The sequence below is a fragment of the Macrobrachium nipponense genome, chromosome 27, assembly GCF_015104395.2.
Source record: "Macrobrachium nipponense isolate FS-2020 chromosome 27, ASM1510439v2, whole genome shotgun sequence".
NCBI classification, from domain to species: domain Eukaryota; kingdom Metazoa; phylum Arthropoda; class Malacostraca; order Decapoda; family Palaemonidae; genus Macrobrachium; species Macrobrachium nipponense.
Genome location: NC_087216.1, coordinates 27724717 through 27747216, shown reverse-complemented (window position 1 = coordinate 27747216; position 22500 = coordinate 27724717). Strand labels below are relative to the sequence as shown.

Genomic DNA, 22500 nt, shown 5'->3' with positions numbered 1-22500 from the left:
GCTTGATTTGCTTTGGCTCTTAAGCTTGATACCTTTTGGTTTTAGATTTAATGTATTCTGGCTCTTAAGCTTGACGCGAGAGTAGATCAGTGGTTCTCAAACTTGGGTCTGCTCGGGGTTTGCGACACAATAAAAAAAATATTTTTTCAACTCCAGAGAAAAATTGTCTGTTTTCACTAACTTTACTTTGTATTGAACTTGAAGCAATTAAAAAAAATATTGAAAATAGTTTATATATTCACTTACACTTATTTTGTGCAGGAATATGGAAACATTAAGTGTACTATGTTGTATACTGGGTATCCCGGTAGGTAATGATATACTGATTACTTGTGACTGGCTGGGACCCATCATGTCTGGGGGTCCTTGGTATCGTCTAGTTTGGGAACCACTGGTGTAGAGACACTTAAAATCCACGTCTGTGTACGCACCTGTCTAGCTGCGTGCCTGTTTAACTCACGAAAAATGAAGCCCGCCTGGAGTCATGACGTAGAAAACCAAGAAGACCACCACCACCACCACCGTCATCTATCACAACTGAGGGGAAAAGTTGATAACGCCCCGAATTAAAAAGACGATTAACCCTGATCGGGACTGATGGATTTTACAACCTGGCTCTTTCAGGAATTTCACGGAAGGGTGGCTGTTGTTCAACGAGGGCTGCTGATGGATTTCTGATGGGATCATTTCCCTCACTTTGGATGGTGGGAGAGACGACGACGAACTTCTTCTTCTTCTCCTTCTTCTTAGACAGAAGCTGACTGATTTTCGCGCGGGATTTGTTTTGGGGGAAGTTTGGCAGACACGAAGACGAGAGGAGTTCCTCAGGGGTGTTCATTGGGTTTTGAAGAAAAATGTGTGTTTTTTGTTTGTTTGTTTGTTTCGGTAGTGTTTTTGGGGAAGTTTGACAGACAACGAGACGAGGGGAGTTCCTCAGCTGTGCTCATTGGGTTGAAGAAAAATGTTTTATTTTTTTTTATTTTTATGGTTTTTTATTTCAGTAACAGGGAATTGAGAAGTTAGTTACAGTGTATTTCCGTTGGTGACAGAGTAAGTTGGTTTTCAAATTATTATTATTATTATTATTATTATTGGTGGGACTCCTTCAGGGGCTGGTGATGTCTACATGTTTCGACCAACTCCGTGGTCTTTATCAGGAGACTGGTGAGGAGTCCTACCCGCAGATGCATAATACCCGTGTCCAAGAAAATATTATTATTATTATTTTTTTTTTGGGGTCTATCACAGTCCTCCAATTCGACTGGGTGCTATTTATAGTGTGGGGGTCCGGGTTGTATCCTGCCTCCTTAGGAGTCCATCACTTTTCTTACTATGAGCCGTTTCTAGGATCACACTCTTCTGCATGAGTCCTGGAGCTACTTCAGCCTCTTGTTTTTCTAGATTTCTTTTCACGGATCTTGGGATCGTGCCTAGTGTTCCTATGATTATGGGTATAATTTCCACTGGCATATCCCATATCCTTCTCATTTCTATTTTCAGATCTTGATACTTATCCATTTTTTCCCTCTCTTTCTCTTCAACTCTGGTGTCCCATGGTATTGCGACATCAATGAGTGATACTTTCTTCTTCATTTTGTCAATCAACGTCACGTCTGGTCTATTTGCACGTATCACCCTATCTGTTCTGATACCATAGTCCCGGAGGATCTTTGCCTGATCGTTTTCTATCACTCCTTCAGGTTGGTGCTCGTACCACTTATTACTGCAAGGTAGCTGATGTTTCTTGCACAGGCTCCAGTGGAGGGCTTTTGCCACTGAATCATGCCTCTTTTTGTACTGGTTCTGTTCAAGTGCCAGACATTCGCTTGCTATGTGGTTTATGGTTTCATTTTTCGTATTGCACTTCCTACATATGGGAGAGATGTTATTTCCGTCTATCGTTCTTTGAACCTATCTGGTTCTTAGGGCCTGATCTTGTGCCGCTGTTATCATTCCTTCAGTTTGCTCTTGGGTGTAGTGCTTTGTGCATTGTCATATGTTTCCTGGTTTTCTGATCTATGCTGCGGAGTTCTGCCTTCGTCCATTCTACTATTCCTGCGCTGTATCTGATTACTGGCACTGCCCATGTGTTTATGGCTTTTATCATATTTCCGGCGTTATTATTATTATTATTATTATTATTATTATCATTTCGCAATAAGTGAATAAATTCACGTTTATTTTACAAACAGAGATTGCTATAAGTAAACTTCTGTAAGAACCTTAAAAGAACATTAAGTTATTTCCTACAGTGCAATAACCCACGACGAGTTTAACTGATCGTATTCGCAACGTATCCGTGAACGAATCATTTAGTGATTTGAGATATGAAAAATTGTGAAGCAAGAGATCACCAGGCACCTTTAATAAGTCATCTCATTTAGGCTGTAGCTCGGAAGGCCACGCTGCTTACGCGAGAGATGTCACTCGCTCTATGAATCATCTCCGTGAAGGAAATACTTGACAAGTGGACTTATAAAGCACTTGAAAGGCCTTTTAAGCCTTTGACCTCCCATTCATAAGTCTAAGTTATTCCCGGATTATTTAACTTTCCTTTTCATTCTGAAGCACACTTTAGAAACACGAGGTATTTGCTATATTTTGTGTGAAGAGGAGGACTTCCTCAGCCTACCGTCGTCTCATTCATAGTGACGTTCAAATATTTATACTACTAATCATATTCACATTAGATATAAATCGACATTAATATTTGTATTAATATTAGATATACTTTTACAGTAACAATTACATATAGGTAGTACATTAATCTTGTAGGACATTGCAATGCTAGCACGATTATTGATATTTTTATACCAATATTCAAGGACTTGAAGATACAAAAGTATATACATTTACATTAGATATAATCTCAATAATCATATCTACATTAATCTGTAAGAACATTGAGAACTTCAGGTAGTGGAAATAGGAGTTGGAGTGGTTGGACAGCAAGATTCATTGAGCCAGATATTAAAGGAGAAAAGGTACAAGGATCTAAAGATGGAACTGAAGAGAACCGTCCCTCCCCCCGCCCCCGGTTGAACTAAGAATTAACAGTAAGAGAGGTTGGACAGCAAAATCGAAGCCAGGAAGCTGCGATGGAGGTAGAGTAAAAGGGTTAAAAAACTGGGTGCAGCTAGGGGAACCATGGGAAGCTGTAAACGCACCCTTTAGTACTGTCTACAGTGCACCAGCTGAGGTGCACTTGTAGCGCTAACCACCTATATATATATATATATATATATATGTAAGTGTTTACATAATAAAAATATGGAATGTCAGTCCTATAAAATATAAAAGTCTAAAAACTAAAGAGGTCAACCAAATTGCTTGCAGGAATGTGATCAGACTAGAGACGCTAAAGATGACGTATACAATAAGTATGTAGGCTAAGATAACATGCCGTCACCTGTAGTCATTCAATTGTTTATAAACATTAGTCCAAGCTCCCTGCTTGAGACAACTACCGCCTACGTGATCTGTAGCGTGTCTCATTTGATTGTGTGTTCGTATGAAACTATGTCATTGTATGTATGTTCATATGTTCGAACTACTGTCTGTTCCTTCATAACTTGTAACAGAGATGGTAGACAAGCAGAACAGAGTTAGCTATCGTCATTAGAAGACCTGTACCTCTTTACCTAAGCTTTATCATGTAGAGGAATAGGATAGCCATCATCATTGGCAGAAGCGATCAAGCTATATCGTTATTAGAAGACTTGTACAATCATATCTGATCTTCACCATGTAAACTCAGAAGAATATATAATTTTTTATACTTAGTGTTTTCTACAAGAACCTCACCGAACCATGAGTTTAACACATCGTCGTAAAGATAATACCGACTTCGTGAGTGATCTACAAAACCCCAGACACTCCATTGAAGATGGAAGTGCAATACCAACCGACTTAGCGTATAGATTATCGCAAGTCTAACATTACCTCATAGGGCGCCTTATCATACAAGGCAAAAGCCCTAATATTGGTGGCCAGCGTACCAGAAGAACTCTACAAAACGTCCTACGAAGAAAAACCAGAATAATAAATCAGTATCATAAGAAGTCAACGACGACGGAAGCAGCAGATTCTTCAAGCAAACATAGTATCATCGTTAGTGAGCGACTTCAGGAAAACAATAAGAACTCTTCAACGACGACGAAAGCAACAGATTCTTCAAGCAACTTAGTATCATTGTTTAGTGAATAACTTCAAGAAACAAAACCGACGTGTCTTTTTCCTACGACAACGGAAGCTTCGTCTCTCATTAGAATCATTCAGAAAACATCGTTAGTGAGCGTTTCCGGCAGACTGCCAAGAAACAAACCGAACCGTGTCTGCAGCATCGGTTTTCAAGGGCTCAATCATCGAAACAAACGCTGCACAACCGGGGGAAACTGAATAGCCAAACCAGGTCGTCCGCTAAATAGAGAAGGAGGACCAAGGCCGTGTGTCGTTATCGGAACACCGTGACTTCCCACAAAAGCAAGCTAAGTACAATTTTTATTCATTTGGAGTAACTTTGAGTGTTTCCTTTGCAGGTCGAATTTCGTTATTCCTGTGGCTGAAGTTACGAGACATTCTTAATCTTACTTTTTTTACAGAAATTATCTACATCATTGAGATTCGCTACTACGAGTTTTTTATCATTGAGTGTCTGTTTCCAGAAGTTTCTACTTGAAATATCATAATCATATACTATGTTAATTTTATCATTTTGTTGATTATTAATCCCTTACGTAACAAATCATATTAAACAGTGAATATGCGTTTACGCAGTGGACGTCTGTATTTATACAGATGCATGGATAGGGTCGTTAAGCACCGTAGTGATTAGAAAACACACAAAAAACAAGTGGAACAACACCCGTACAAATCTATATAAATTAGAGGTAACACTATTTCGGGTCATGACAATAAATGCTCCTTTGCAAAGTCCCGATCGCAGTTTTAGCCTTGAGTTTTTTGAGTTATAAAAATATCGAACCTCAATGACTCAACTCAACTTTAAAAATATGGCTGGATTGCAAGGAATAACAGTCTGTAAAAAACTTTCCATCAGGCTAAATGCGCTGACCAGGATCCCTCACTATTTCAAATTTTAGCAAAGAATGAAGTACAACAGTTAATATTGTATGCAGTAGTGATAACTTGTCTTTATTAGTAATCGCTCAGTTCCTAATAGTTCGTCATTCATTGCTTTATACGTAACCAGCAACATAATGCTAAAAAAAAAACACACAATACGTTGCCGATGGTAATAAAGAGAAGGATCCCAATTATTACAAAAAGAAATAGAAACAGTAGCCCGTTCAGAATCAAACAAGCAAACTCGGTGACTGGGTCACCTAGTCAAGCGGTCAAGGTCAGTTAAATCTGCCGAGTTTCAAAGCAAAGCAAATTCCACACAATAAGCGACTCTAGCAGAGTGGGAAAAAGCGATGTTGGATACATCCCAAATACCTTTTTAAAATTAAAAAGGAATTTCCCTATGCATCACATGACCGTATAAAGTAATCAGAGCAGGTTTTCCGTTTTTTTTTTTTAATACATAGTTATTATAACGTAGTGGTGGATTAAGCCCGACTGTTACGCGCCGTAAAAATTAGAATATCTTATTTATTCCTTTAGTACAATTAATTACCAGTATTTACGGACTCACCGTCTGTTGTTCGAACTTCCCTAATGAGAAGTCCGGATAAGCGAGCGTTTACAGATACCTCTATACGTTATTAAAAAAAGGAAAAATTGACTGTATCTAGTGTAATTGTAAGATTCACTAGGGGTATACAAAAATATTATCTTACATCCTGCAAAATAAGGCGTGTTTATCAAAGGAAAATCCTATAAACCTTCAAACATATTAAAATCCGTTTTGAACAAAAATGAGACAGTTAATCAAATAATAACTTATATAAAGGAACTATACATTTGTCTCATAAATCGTAACATTGTTCAAATGACCAACAGAATTCTCCCCACAACCGCACAGTCGCACTTTGCACGCAAAATCGCGAGAAGCATAGCACCCTCGAATGTCTTAGTGCGTGTAAAAAGACTTTGCTGGGAAATGAAATTTTAATCCTTCCCGACACTGAAATATAACGATTTCCGCGAACAAAGCCCTAAAAGTATACATATCGTGGATACGGAAGTTATAAAATATCGCATTTTTTATTGTTGCTAACTTTTAATCACGCCCACCAGTCGTGGATGAATCTCTCTGATAATCTATCTAAAGTAATATCCGTAAAGTCATCCAAGCAGAGGTGATTCAGCAGAAATTTTTTTTATTTTTTACCTGAATACCAGGAAGTTTCTCCACTAGCGAGTGATCTCTGGGAAAAAAACGGATATAATTTAACACAAAACACGGTCTAAGGACAAACATAAAGCTATTTACGTACCTTCGTATAGACTCTCACTGAAATTTCAAAATAGAGGTAAATGACGCAGTTGAAAAATGTTAGTAATAGGAGCCATTAGGAAATCAAACAAGCCCATATATTTTTCCCAATCAAACGTCATGCCATAAAAGATCGGACTTGGCGTATCTGCGTAGATTTCTGTCGCTTAAACAAGGAAACGACTTCCGATAGTTTCCAGTGCGATGTACCGACGACATCTTATCTCTGTTAGGTTAGAATCAATTTTTTTTCACCAAACGTTGGGACTTACTTAAAGGCTTTTACCTGATACCATTACCTAAGCGATTGTACCTCATACACCGTTTTTTCAGCGCACTCAGGGGACATTATCAATTTTTACGTATGCCTCCGGCTTACGTTGCACCCCAATTACAATATAGTGTTTGGAGACTTTTAGGGGATAACCTACATGCATATATGGATGATCTTGTAATCTTTTCTAATACCTTAGAAGTACATTCACATAACTAGAGCTAGTGCTACAGAGACAAAGACAAATAATCTCAGAGTAAAATATCTAAATGTGAGTTTTAAAAAACCGAACATGTTTATCTAGGTTTTATGTGTCTGTCAAGGTCTTAAAGGTAAGGTGTCGGCTATTCATAACTTTCCGGTACTTATTAACGTAAAAGGGGGATACAGCACTTTTGCGCTGTAGTGGGTATTACAATCGTATGTAAATATGTAACTCTTCAATCATGACAGCTCCTTTAACAGATCTTACGAAGAAGAGCGTAGATTTATTATGGTCTGAAAAGCATCAACAGGCGTTCGATATCTTAAAAGCGGAAAATGCAGCTTACCTAACTTAAAAATCCCTGATTTAAATAAGGAATTTTTTTTTTATTGCAACAGACGCCTCAGACCAAGTGGGGGGGTAAGAGGGTATTACTTCAGTAATATGAATAAACAGTTCTTCCCTATAGCTTTTTATTCACGTAAACTAAAGCCCTCTGAAAGTAAATATGCAGTAATAGGCAAGGAAGGGCTAGGTATCTTTAACTCACTGGTACATTTTAAGTTCATAATCTATGGCTATCCTGATAAAGTCCTTACTGAACATGAGTTCCTTTACCGAGTTTTCAAAAGGCTTAATCACAGTCCAAAAGGAACTCGGTGACAAATGATCATTCAGGTCTTTGGAGCCAAGATAAGATATCTACCTGGGAAAGCAATTATCATAAGCTGAACGCATTATCCCGCAAATCCCGCACCATACTGCAAAGAACCATTAATTAGACTAAAAAATATAGAAATATCCGTGCCTATTGTTAAAACGTATCTAAACAAGAAAATTCCTTAAACAAGAGATCGCGAGCATTGAATATCTGGGTTGGAGCGCAGAACTGTTACAAACTGAACAAAGCAAGAGTCAACAGACATAACCCAAACAATAAACACTTCGAAACGGAAACAGGGTCAGTGGCTAGGCAAAAACAATAAACACTTCGAGAAGAAACCCTAAAGCAAAAGTATATTTAAAGTATGTGTATCAGAAATAATGTAATCAAATGTAATAGTATATGTAGGTCCGTGACGAGGAAAACCCGAAGAACACAGCAGATGACTAACGACCAGGTAGTAGTATAATCTCTTTCATACCAATCGTCATAAACTGGTTGCATTCCGTCATCCAGGGTTCTCTACTATGTCACAGAAAGCCAAATCACTATTTTACTGGCCTACAATGCTTACAGATATAAAAAGCACATAACTGATTGTAACACGTGTCATGAAAACAAGGGACACACTAAGACACCTGTCAGTTAAGGGCCTATCCTGTGCCAAACAATCCTTGAAAGAATATACTTAGAATTATTAACAGAGTTACGAGTCTGACAGAGGGAAGGAAACACTTCTTAGTGTTAATAGTTCCTTGACACGTTATATAGAATTAATAGCAACTAAAAACCACACCGCAATTGAGTGCGTTAGGAATATTTATGAGTGCTTAAATCAGTAAAACATGGAATTCAACACATGATAATCTGACTCGGGTGGTGTAAATCAATAATAATCTCCTTAAACTCGTGTGTGAATTCCTTTCCATTAAGAAAACCAATAATATATTTTATCACCCAGAGTCAATCGGTTTGGTAGAATAACGGATAATTAAATAGAGTGTCAATGTCTTACGAGTTACAACTCGTGATGTTGGATCCGAACTGGATTATAGCGGTTCTCGCGGTTTTAAATACGTTTATCATTTATATCTTGTATCTATAGAATTGATGCCGCAAGTAGCCTTATACGGTACGCCGCTAGAACACTTGTTTTCCAACATATTCAAGCAACCATTAATTTATCATTTATATCTTGTATCTATAGAATTGATTGCCGCAAGTAGCCTTATACGGTACGCCGCTAGAACACTTTTCCACATATTCAAGCAACCATTAATTTAATCAAATATATATAAAAAAAATATATATAAATAAATATATTTAAATAAAATAAATATGGATACAAGTGGAGTCAATATAATACACTCCGTAAGAAGTCGGAAGGGTTACAAATTATAATAAAAAAGGAATCACGATAATATCAATAAGCAAAACGTAACCATTAAATATCCAAATATATATGCGTAAAGATTTGAACTCTAACTTAACGCTTAAGTAATGACAAATAAGCTAAAAGTTCAACACATATCCAAAATCTACTGACATATTGTCTGTTCCCGGGGATTTTTATATTTCGTAGTCAATGAGAAAAAAAAAAAAATAAAATAAATAAATAAATAAATAAAATAAAATAATAATAAAATAAATAAATAAAATAAAATAAAAGAGATTTTAAAGTCAGGAAGTCTAGAAGTGAAAATGTTATCTATGAAATAATCCTATATGAATCTTATACAGGGCTAATAATAATATATATAGAATTTGTATGGAAACCTTTTTTCATTAGTTTGAATAAGGAATATTTAATTAACATAATTACAATTATGCAGTTTTCCAACATGAAACTAATATATTGTTCAATTTTGGTACTGTTTTTTTTTTCAGACATTCTTCTCATGTGGCGGGTCGAGTATTAAAAAACAAAAAATTTATCCTAAAGTCGTATTTATTATAGCAAGTAACGTAACTCTTAGCTGGCTGAGAGCAATCTCCTGCCAAGTGACGACGTCATCATTGCCGTATCAGCATTTCGTTCCTTTTAACCTCAATAATCTGCTTACACAGGCTTCATCTGTGTGTCGTCTCTGCTTGCAAAAGCAGATTGACTGGAGAAAGGAATGCTTAGCCCGAACTTCTCATGGGCAAGGCAGACGTTAGGTACAGGTGTCTATCAGTATGCGCAAAGCAACTTGCAATCAAAATTTTAAAATTAAGATTTTAAAAATTAATAAACAAAATAAGGAAATAGAGTTTCTATAACATCAAAATGAATTAATCTTTTCTGAACCTCATAGACATTTAGAAGTATCACGATATGGATATGGATTATTACTTGCAACATTAGCCTATTACAATCAAGTAAAACATTCATGGGAAAATGTCACATTTTCTTGAAAAACCCAAAAGTTTATTTAGAAAACTAGTTACATAGTAGGGTTTTTTTTTTCGTTGCATCTCCTACCTATTAATAAAGTTTTTAAAAAAAATTAACCTCAGAGGATGCGCACGAGAAAATTGAATATGAAACTTTTGTTAGGGCACATAGAATCATGATTAATATTCTCTTTGACTCTATGCTGCCTGGCAATCTTACAAATAGCTCCATTTTCCACTTCTTTGTCTAGTAACTTACTACCAGTAATATCGAATTTTCTTTGAGATTCGTATTGATATCTATTTATTTTTTATAATTATGGATATTTTTACGAGTCATCATAGACCTGGATAGGTTCACTCATTGTTAATGCCATGGATAAAAAAGTTTGTACAGCGAATTCATGTGGGTTACGTCTGGTCTAAATGGCTCTCTTCCCTCCCCTGTATTTGGATGTTGTCTGAATTTACTTTGCCTTTGTGACAAGTATAATTTAAACTTGCAGGCTGATTATGGAACCTGGTTACAGTATCCTGCATGCAGTACGAGAGTTTCACATCGCAACTTCAAAAAAAAAAAAAATCGTTCGTCGCTGCGGACGACGGCAGTCGAGTAACAACCGCCTACAATGTGAAAGGAATAAGCACCATCATGGACTTCTTCGACCGACACCGTACCTCGTCGTTAATATCGTTTTCATACGGAACGCTCCAGCGGCTGTCGGAATCGACTACAAAAAGGGACATACTTCCGACAATTACGACCCGAAGGATATTCAACTCTACTTTGCTGGCGAAGGACTCGTGCTGGGATGATCTATTCATCGCGAACGTAATCGTGTAGCTTAGGATGCAGAGAATAAGTATGAGCGCAAAATGGAACGTTGGACCCGCCCAGGCAAATTTTTCCCCTTGTTTTAACCATTGAAAAAGGCCGTTTCATTTGGCTAAAGGTGGTTGTCTGGAACTGTGTAATGGACGAAAAGTTGTTCGAAAGCTAGTTGAAAGTGAAGTAGTATAACCTCGGTCATGTATCCTATATATATAAAGTATCATGTATCCTATATATAATTGATCATAAATAACAGAGTCGAAATATATCTTTGCGTGTACGCAATAGGAATCTCTTATATAATAAATGATCATAAATAACAGAATCTAAATATATCTTTGCGTGTACGCAATAGGAATCTATTTAAAGTGCACTATATAATCAATTATATGAATCCATATACATATGTATAAACAAATCAGGTACCTCTAATCAATATGTTACCTTTTATCTTACCATATCTGCAGTTATTTATGAGTTAGTATAGAATTATAATCAGATATATAACATTTAGCATAAAAATCAACGAATCAATCAGCATAACCATTAATAATTTTATCAATTCATATATGAAATTTTTTATCAGTTAAAATATGATTTTTATCATGTTAATCTTCATTCTATGCAATTGTCAGAGTACATTAGTATTTTCTGTAGCATATGTGTCTTAATGAAATGAAGTGAAAAACTGTATCATTATATATATCATGTGATCACTATTATTTACCAATATCATTGTTTTATATTTTATTACTTGAATCAATTCATGCACACAATGAATTTTTATTTACTTATATATATATATATATATATATATATATATATATATATATATATATATATAATATATATATATATATATATATATTCACATAGTGTCTGTATCACACTCCTATAAGTCAAATGCAAGTCAAGTTTGAGTAATATTCAGTGGTTGGTTTTGGTAGCTGACCGAGCTGATGTAAGTGTTTACATAATAAAATATGGAATGTCAGTCCATATATATAAAAGTCTAAAACTAAAGAGGTCAACCAGATTGCTTGCAGGAATGTGATCAGACTAGAGACGCTAAAGATGACGTATACAATAAGTATGTAGGCTAAGATAACATGCCGTCACCTGTAGTCATTCAATTGTTTATAACATTAGTCCCAACTCCCTGCTTGAGACAACTACCGCCTACGTGATCTGTAGCGTGTCTCATTTGATGTTGTGTTCGTATGAAACTATGTCATTGTATGTATGTTCATATGTTCGAACTACTGTCTGTTCCTTCATACTTGTAACAGAGATGGTAGACAAGCAGAACAGAGTTAGCTATCGTCATTAGAAGACCTGTTACCATCTTTACCTAAGCTTTATCATGTAGAGGAATAGGATTAGCCATCATCATTGGCAGAAGCGATCAAGCTATCGTTTTATTAGAAGACTTGTACATCATATCTGATCTTCACCATGTAAAACTTCAGAAGAATATATAAATATTACTTAGTGTTTTCTACAAGAACCTCACCGAACATGAGTTTTAACACATCGTCGTAAAGATAATACCGACTTCGTAAGTGATCTACAAAACCCCAGACACTCCATTGAAGATGGAAGTGCAATACCAACCGACTTAGCGTATAGATTATCGCAAGTATTAACATACCTCATAGGGCGCCTTATCATACAAGGCAAAAGCCCTAATATATATATATATCTAAAGTATAAAAGGTGTTTTTATGGGCCATTTATACTTGAGACGTATCCTGTTTTAACAGAAAAACCCTATATATATATATATATATATAATATATATATATATATATATATATATATATATATATATATATATAGTTATGACTGATAAAAATGTTCTGTTACAAACAGAATTCCATCTAATGCAAGGAGCCCATAAAAAACGCCAAATATTAAGAGAAAAAACTATATTTCAGATACTGCTGTCTCTCTCTGAAATATAGTATTTTCTCTCTATATTTTGGCGTTTTTTATGGGCTCCTTTTAATATATATATATATATATATATATATATATATATATAGATATATATATATATATATATATATATATATATATATATGTGTGTGTGTGTGTGTATGTATATATATATCTGTGTGAGTATATTCATCTATTCTTAGCGCTTCCTGGCCTGTCTTTTGTCAAACATTAAACACCAATCTGTCCTACTTTCAGTGTATTTGTTACTCGTAACACCCTGCTAAACACACGACCATTCACACTTATCCGCTGTCCCTTTTGTGGCAACACCGCCTCCCATTCATTATCTCTCTATCCGTGGCAACGCTGCAAATCCACCCCTTTTTCACATTTCACTATTTTTACAATGAAACAATTTCACAATTCCTGGACCCGAATTTTATTTGGGGTGAAATCACGAGATCAATAACCTCCAATACACGAGGCTTTCGGAGCTAATCTTGATGAATATTCGCCATTTGAAAGGTGGGGGTTAATATCCTTTGCGTGGAGAGTGTGTGTTTATTCGTTTGTTCCGGCTTTGGCACCGTTTATTTGTACCGTTATGTGCACCGTTATTCGTACCATCCACGCTATTAGTCATACATTGTTCAAATCGCGATCGAGCTGAATATGAAAATTGTATAAATAACCTCTGGGATGTTTAACCTCGAACTGGGAGGTTCCATAGTCGTGGAAATGAGGAGAAAAAAACCGCTGAAATAATTTTGCAGGTTTTTTTTTTTTTTTTTTTTTGGGGGGGGGGGGGTTCGGGGGGGTGTTGGGGGGGGGTGGGGGGCGGGGTTGAGGAGTATAAATAAAACTGCGGACGAAGGATATCCAGCAATTTACATCGTTTAGTCTGCTATGAATAATGGCCGGTTGTGAATCGACTAGTATAACAACATCTCTCTCTCTCTCTCTCTCTCTCAAGCATCTCTCTCTCTCTTCTCTCTCTCTAATCCGCTGGTTTTTGTGAGTTTGATTTATTGCTCGACAACCGTCCAATCTCGTTTCTATTTCTGTCCATCATCTATCCTTTGTGTGTTTTATTCTTTTTCTTCTTTTCTTACCCATTAAATGTTGGGACAGTTCGATATCTGGATAGGTGACCATCTATTTCTTACTCAGTGTAAGAACGTGTTCAGTAAATGTTGGGACAGGTCCATATCTGGATAGGTGTCCATCTATCTCTTACCCAGCACATGAACGTGTTAAGTAAATGTTGGGACAGGCTGATATCTGGATAATTGACCATCCATTTCTTTCTCAGTGTATGGACGTGTTAAGTAAATGTTGGGACAGGTGGATATCTGGATAGGTGACCATCTATTTCTTATTAAGTGTATGAACGTGTTAAGTAAATGTTAGGACAGGCCGATATCTGGATAGGTGACCATCTATTTCTTACTCAGTATATGAACGTGTTAAGTAAATGTTGGGACAGGTCGATATCTGGATAGATGTGACCATCCATTTCTTTCTCAGTGTATGGACATGTTAAAGAACGTGTCTACAGTGTGCCAGCTCAGGGGGAAACTCTGCTTTCACTTCCACCAATCTCCACCATATCTGTGTGTGTGTGGAGTGTAATCATTTATGTTTACACAGCCAATGTATATATATATATATATATATATATAATATATATATATATATATATATATATATATATATATATATATATATATACATAATCACAATTCAACTTATATTAAACAAAATGACACCAAACCAGACACTCACCGAAGAATGTATTGAAGACGTGCAAGAGTTTAGCCCGCCGAAATTTGGAGAGGTCAGACATCTGCAAAAAAAAAAAAAGATATATATAGATATTAGTTAATTCCGTTTCAAAATCACAATACTTCTCGATAAAACACAATTACCAATAAAAATCTGAAATGTCATACATATGTATACGATCTCATACATGTCATACGTACTAATACATTGTTAAAAAATCCACAATAATTTATTAAAATATATTTCTATGTAAAAAAAACAAAGACTATGAGGCACACCGTTCAGGTGTTCGAAAGTCTTCGTTTTTTTTACATAGAAATATATTTTAATAAATAATTGTGGATTTTTAACAATTTGTTTTCACGAGACTGTAAATTTCTTACCAATTAATACATTTTCATGTATGATTAGATCTGCCATACTTACTTATGAATCTGTAAGAGAAACAAGGTATTTGTATGAGTTAAAAATTGCAATACAAAACAAATATGAACGTCATGCACACTGATACATACTTACTCGTATACAAGTCATACATATTCATACATTTCCAAGAGGTAAAATGATATTTGTTAATTACCTTTAAAATCACAATACTCACCAATAAACACATACGATTACATATACAAATCTGAATATCATACATATTGTTACATATCATACTTATACATTGTCATACACATCTATACATGTCCAATGTAGCACGAAGGAACACGTACTTTATATCCTTAAATCCACGGTAAAAAGGCAAGTGTAAACAGGGACTTTGAACGAGTTGTTTCGTAGTACTTATTCTACATTTTCAAGTTCGCATATCCAAACATACTCGTACACATTCGTAAACACGAAGGTGGAGGCTATGAAGAGAACTGTCGTCTCGTCTCGTGTTCGTGAACTACTATATACTACTACTACTACTACAACTACTACTACTACTACTACTGCTGGCTTCGTCGTCACTCGAGTTCGAAGTGGCCGAGCGACTGAACTGAACGACTGAAGCGTCGAACTGAACCTCATTTCCTCATCGATATTGGCAAGAGGAAGAACTTAGGCTTCCTCACATCGACCCTCGAGTCAATGATGAACTGAAACTTCAAGGTCGAGGAGGTACCTACCTGCCACTTTGCTCTCTGACAGCTCTGTGCTTGTGGAATAGTTGGGTACGTGTTCAAGGTGTTAAGTGTGTATATGTTCGTACATTCGTACACAAGTGTATAAATATGTATATATATATTTATCTATATATACATATATGTAAATATACTACACACACGCACACACACATATATATATCTATATCTATATATATATATTTATATATATATATGTATATATAGTATATATATATATTTAAATATATAATATATATGTATATATACACACACATATATATATATATTATTTATAAATAAATAAAAAATAAATAACAAAGAACATACAAAAATATATCTACATAGATCATTTATAAATAAATAAAGATAAATGTAAATATATATATATAATATATATATATATATATATATATATATATATATATACGTAACATAACCCATACTATACACTGCTAAATACAAAGATACGTTATATATATTATTTATAGATAAATAAAAATAAATAAATGCATATATGTAAATGTAACATACATATACATCTCACTGCTAAATACAGATACGTATACTTCTGAATATGTACGTATATATCTCACATGACCTTAGAGTGAAACTTTTAATTCATATGCACACAGATACACAGACCATATTAGTTTTATTAACCAATAACCCGATGTACTGACATTGGCCAAATGACCTCTTAACTCCTGTAATTCCCAATATTTGTCAATAAACTTTTCCAGAATTATCAGGCAATAAAGGTATTTAATAGGGCCTGCTGGTTATTACCGTTCAAATGAATATACGCATGGATACGTATGCTGTATACATTCTATGTATCGTTTGCGTACTAAGAGACAGACAGACGGTCATGAAGAATAGACAGAGAGGCGTTTGTTATTATTATTATTATTATTATTATTATTATTATTATTATTATTATTATTATTATTATTATTATTAATATTATTATTATTATTATTATTATTATTATTATTATTATTATTATTATTATTATTATTATTATTATTATTATTATAATATAGAAGGTAGTGTTGTCTCAAAATTCCACTAACTTGATATATTTATTATTATTATTATTATTATTATTATTATTATTATTATTTATTAATTATATAGAAAATAGTGTTTCTCAATAATTCCATAATTTAATTTATGAGTTACTATATTAACGCAGACATGCACATAAGATCTTTAGTTCTCTCTCTCTCTCTCTCTCTCTCTCTCTCTCCTCTTTCTCTTCTCTCTCTCTCTCTCTCTCCCGTAGTAGTCATCTTGCTTGGTGAGACGGTTCCTGGTCGAAGTCAGATTAATCACAACAAATATCACAAGTTTAACATACGTCTAGAATTTGAGAAATATCTAGAAGTGTTCGTGAACTATCGGTGATAAGATTAGTGTGGAAATAGTAGGATAAAGCGTCTTCTAAGTTAGTTTATCAAGTGAAATACTGTAAATCAGAACAAGATGGCAGTAACTCCCAACTGCGGCAAAAAAATGGCGAGATTTAGCTTGCTTGCAGATTCGCAATACGATGAGGTATCAGGAAGGGAACTGGCATTCTGATCTATGAAATCAGCAACAGTCCTAACCAAAAAGATACAAAATCATTCATAGATATATTAGAAGGATCAATCCTTCAAACTGAACAAATCAAATGAAAACATCTTGAAAATAATTGAAGAAGTTTCAAATAAAATCCAAGTAGGTCAAGAGACTCAAAATAAAGAAAATATACATAAACAACTATTCCGACAAAGAAAATGAATAAAGTGAACCTTGTGATCCTAATTGATGCATTAGGAAAAAGAATGCCAAAAGCATGTAAACTGTGTAAGGTGTGGTATAGCATAGTTTAATCCACAAAACCTAATCAGAAAATGTGCTGCATGCAACATTCCGACCCATCCACAGTTGTGCTGAGGTAATGCAAGATATGAGAAAAGACACAAGAATTTTTTGCTCAACATGTCTACCATGGATAGACAATGTTATTAAATCAAGATTGAATGTACAAATAGTTGAGGATGAAGAAGAAGAAGAAGAGGAAGAAGAAGAAGAAGAAGAAGAAGAAAACGAAAAGAAGAGAAGTAAACAAACTGAATGACGAAAAAGATAAGGAAAACAAAGAACAAGATAAAAGTATGGATGCAGAGATACTCATTGATACTACATATGAGGCTATAAAGCAGCATACCTACGAAGAAATAAATTACGATATGACAGCACAAAAGAAAATGCCGAAGAGGCTCTACCCAGATCTACACAATGACGGAAAGAGGAAAAAATATACAAAAAGACAAAGTCTGCAACCTTTTGAAAGAGGGAATTGCAGATATGGAGAAAAATGTTACTACAAAACTCCTAAGGTATGTCACAACTATGAAATATATGGTAAATGTGCATACTTAGATGGATATGAGGATGATTGCAGAGATTCTACATCAAATATGCCAAAAACCTAAAAGAAGGAAAAGGAATGTAATTTCGCAAAAAATGTATATGCACCCGTAGCCATGAAAAATAATCAAATAAATAACCAATCAAGCAATAAAATCCAAAATAAGAAAGAAACAAATAAAGAGAGGAATGAAGAATATCAGGTAAAAGAAAAAAGCAAGCCCATCAACGAGATATGCAGAGGTGCCAGCAAAAAAGTTCAATGCATCAGCTCCAAGATTCTACTCAAGAGATAATAACTGTTTTTATTATGCAAGGGGATATTGCAGATATGGGGAGAAAATTGCAGATTCAGACACAAAATGAATAATTAATGATGAAGGAAAGAACAAATATTATGGAAAAGTTGGATTTTTTTTTTTTTTTTTTTTTTAATGTCAGAATTTCTGGAAATGAAAAAAAGAACAACATACCAGAAACAGGAAAGAAACATGGGAAAATCCTTATTATTACCAATATTAAATGAAGGAGAAAACACGCAAACCATCATAGTGATGAATGCGCAGGGTTTAGTTTTCAAAAAGAAAAATAGAGTACTTAGAAGAACTAACCCAAATTGAAAAGAAAATAGATATAATGAATATAAGTGAAACCTGGTATTCCCAAGAGACTGGGAATGATGATCAAATAAAAGGGTTTCAAACTTATAGATCAGATAGAAAAAATAGGAATCAATGGGGGAACCGCAATATAGGGAAAGACAAAAAACAAGGAAAAATATATGAGAAATATAGTAACTCAGAATGTGAACTAATAGCGGTAGAATTTGAATCTGAAAAATTAATGAACATAGTAATATAGACCTCCTAATACTAAAGAGTTTGACTTAATAATAGAAAAATTGGATGATATATGTAGAAATCACAAGGACTGGACTATTCTCCTATCTGGAGACTTCAACTTTCCTTTCGTAGACTGGAAAGAACGAATATGGAGATTGTGGATGTACTTATACTATAAAAAAGAGAGTAATAGTAGTGCAGAAGATAAGAGGCAATTCGAAAAGCTATTAGATATGCTACTAGAATACAACATTCAACAAATAAATCACCTGCCAACAAGAAAGGAAAATACTTTTAGACTAGTATTGTGAACGAGATGAATTATGTTAAAGAAATAATAGTTTATAATGCGAGTATTTCAGACCATAATGTCATAGAATTAACCAGTCCATTCCAAAGCAAGTGAAAACAGAGATAAGCAAGAAATGAGTGGGAAGGATATGGAAAATACAACTTCTACAGTAAAAATATAAAATGGTCAGAAATAAATGAAGAATTAAACAAAGATTGGGATAATATTTTCGTAAGTGATGACATAAAGGTAAATACGGAGATTATATAAAATATTAGAGAAAAATAGTGGATAAATATATACCGAAGAAGAAAAGTAAACATCAGTCATGCATACCAAGAGACAGAAGGATCTTGTTCCAGAAAATCAGAAAGTGGAAAAAAGGTCTAGCAAAAAAAAAAAAATGCATGGAAAGTTATAGAACTAAAAAGTAAGATAGAAAATGCAGAACAAAAAGATTATACATCAAAAGAAAATGAAAATAAAAACGGGACTTGGTTTGGAGAAAAAACCCTATTAAATATCAAGCAAAATCCCAAACTATTATACTCATATGCGAAGAAGATGAATAAAAGAAGAATAGAAATAGGCCCTCTAAGAATTGAAGGGAGATTAACGAATGAAAAAAGGAAATTTGCAACATACTGGCAGAACGATAAGAGAGAATTCACCCCTAGAATAGATAATGAAGATAATGATATAGAAGTAAGGGATGAAAATAGTGAATATTTAGCTGACATAGATATTAAGAAGCTGATATTGTGCAGGCTATTAATGAAATTAAAAATGGAGCTGCTGCAGGGCCTGATGGAATTCCTGCTATTTTGTTAAAGAAAGTAGTTCATTCTATCGCAAAGCCACTTGCAATATTATTAAGACAAAGTGTAGATACAGGCAAGATTTATGATGAGCACAAATTAGCATATATTACCCCTACTTTCAAAAGTGGATCAAGACTAGAGGCAAGTAATTATAGGCCTGTGAGTCTAACATCACATATTATGAAAGTGTATGAAAGGGTAATGAAGAAAAATATTATGAAACATTTAATAAAAAATAATTTGTTTTAATAAAGGAACAACATGGTTTCGTACCCGGAAAAAGTACACAAACCCAACTGTTAGTCCACCGTGAGAACATATTCAAAAATATGAAAAGCGGAAATGAAACAGATGTGGTTTATTTAGACTTTGCAAAAGCTTTTGATAAAGTAGACCATATATTATTAGCGAAGAAAATTAGAAAACACAATATCGTGGATAAAGTAGGAAGAATGGTTAAAAGAATTTTTACACAACAGAAACAGATAGTTATTGCAAACGACGAGAAATCGGATGAAGCCAAGGTAATATCCGGTGTGCCGCAAGGTACGGTGTTAGCTGCAATACTGTTTGTTATTATGATTGAAGACATAGACAATAATGTTAAGGATTCGGTAGTGAGTAGTTTTCGCAGATGACACAAGAATAAGTAGAGAAATTACTTGTGATGAAGATAGGAACGCTCTACAAAGAGACCTTAACAAAGTATATGATTGGGCAGAGGTAAATAGGATGATATTTAACTCTGATAAATTTGAATCAATAAATTATGGAGACAGAGAAAGAAAGCTATATGCATATAAGGGACCTAATAATGAGACAATCACAAATAAGGAGCAGTTAAAGACCTTGGTGTGATGATGAATAGGAACATGTTATGCAATGATCAAATAGCAACTCTGTTGGCAAAATGTAAAGCAAAAATGGGAATGTTGTTACGGCACTTCAAAACAAGAAAAGCTGAACACATGATTATGCTTTATAAAACATATGTTCGTAGTCCACTTGAATATTGCAATATGATATGGTACCCACACTATCAAAAGGATATTGCACAAATAGAGAGTGTACTAAGGTCCTTTACAGCTAGAATAGAAGAAGTTAAAGACCTTGACTACTGGGAAAGACTACAATTCTTAAAATTATATAGTCTAGAAAAGGAGAAGAGAACGCTACATGATAATTCAGGCATGGAAACAGATAGAAGGAATAGCAGAAAATATCATGGAACTAAAACAAAAATATCAGAAAGAGCAAGCAGAGGTAGATTAATAGTGCCCAAAACTATACCAGGAAAAATAAGGAAAGCACACAGGACATTAATCCACTACGCACCAGCATCGATAATGCAGCGTCTATTCAATGCGTTGCCAGCTCATCTAAGGAATATATCAGGAGTGAGCGTAGATGTGTTTAAGAATAAGCTCGACAAATATCTAAACTGCATCCCAGACCATCCAAGATTGGAAGATGCAAAATATACCGAAGATGTACTAGCAACTCTCTGGTAGACATTAGAGGTGCCTCACACTGAGGGACCTGGGGCAACCCGAACAAGATGTAAGGTCTGTAAGGTAAGGTCTCTCTCTCTCAGTGCAACCAACAAGAAAATGAGTTTGGTAAAATCTTTAAATGAACGTAATAAAAAAACCCTGCACCATCAGTTTGTTTCCTGAGAGAGAGAGAGAGAGAGAGAGAGAGAGAGAGAGAGAGAGAGAGAGAGAGCCTCCTAAAAGGTAAAAATGGAACGCTGGAAGAAATAAACTAAAAAATAAAGGTAGTCTTGATGTATGAGAGGATTATAACCTCGATAAGAATACAAGGCAAGAACCACCAACTTCGCGAACATTAGGCGAGAGACGCTGGACGCTAATGATGGAATAGAGGAAGAATGAATAAAAAAAAAAAACACGATCATTTAAGAAAAGTGTTCGCTCAAAGACCGAAGATTCCTGAATTGCGAGAAAATCCTCAGGCGTGGTTTACAAAGCTCCGGTTTGGCATTTTTTTTTTTACGTCTTCGTACAATGTGTGTGTGTGTGAGAGAGAAAGTGATTTACAAAGATATGTCAAATGAATCATCTTCTGTTTACGAACTGGAAGACAGGGCGAATTTAAGATGAACGATTTACTAATAAAGGTATGAAATATGTTTCTGAATAATAATAATAATAATAATAATAATAATAATAAAATAATAATAATAATAATAATAATAATAATAATAATAATAATGTGCGCCGTGGAGGAGTGGGTTAGGTCGTCAATGGACTTAAGTCAAGTTAAGCACATTGGGGCTGGTCAGTCGTCGGATGGGTGACCGCTCTCCTCGGCGTTGATTCCTTGGGAAAGGATCTTTACCATAATTTCCTCAGTCTACTCAGCTGTAAATGATGTGGGGTAGGGTCCAGCTATGGGTTAAATAGCAAACTCAGCAATGATGGAAGAAATGAAGGAATAAACGACAACGACGTAAATAGAACCTCTGGCAACCAGGTATTCAACCCAATTGAAGGGAAGACGGTCAGGTAC

General features: G+C 34.8%; 1 protein-coding gene across 2 annotated transcripts in view; it reads right to left on the bottom strand.

Annotated features, from left to right (window-relative positions):
• Positions 1-22500, bottom strand: part of LOC135200976 (calexcitin-1-like) — a 230620-nt gene that overhangs the window by 47131 nt on the left and 160989 nt on the right. For both annotated transcript variants that reach the window (XM_064229759.1, XM_064229760.1), the window contains exon 2: positions 14481-14541. In XM_064229759.1, the coding sequence (XP_064085829.1) occupies positions 14481-14541 (61 nt within the window). The remainder of the gene's footprint in view (positions 1-14480; positions 14542-22500) is intronic.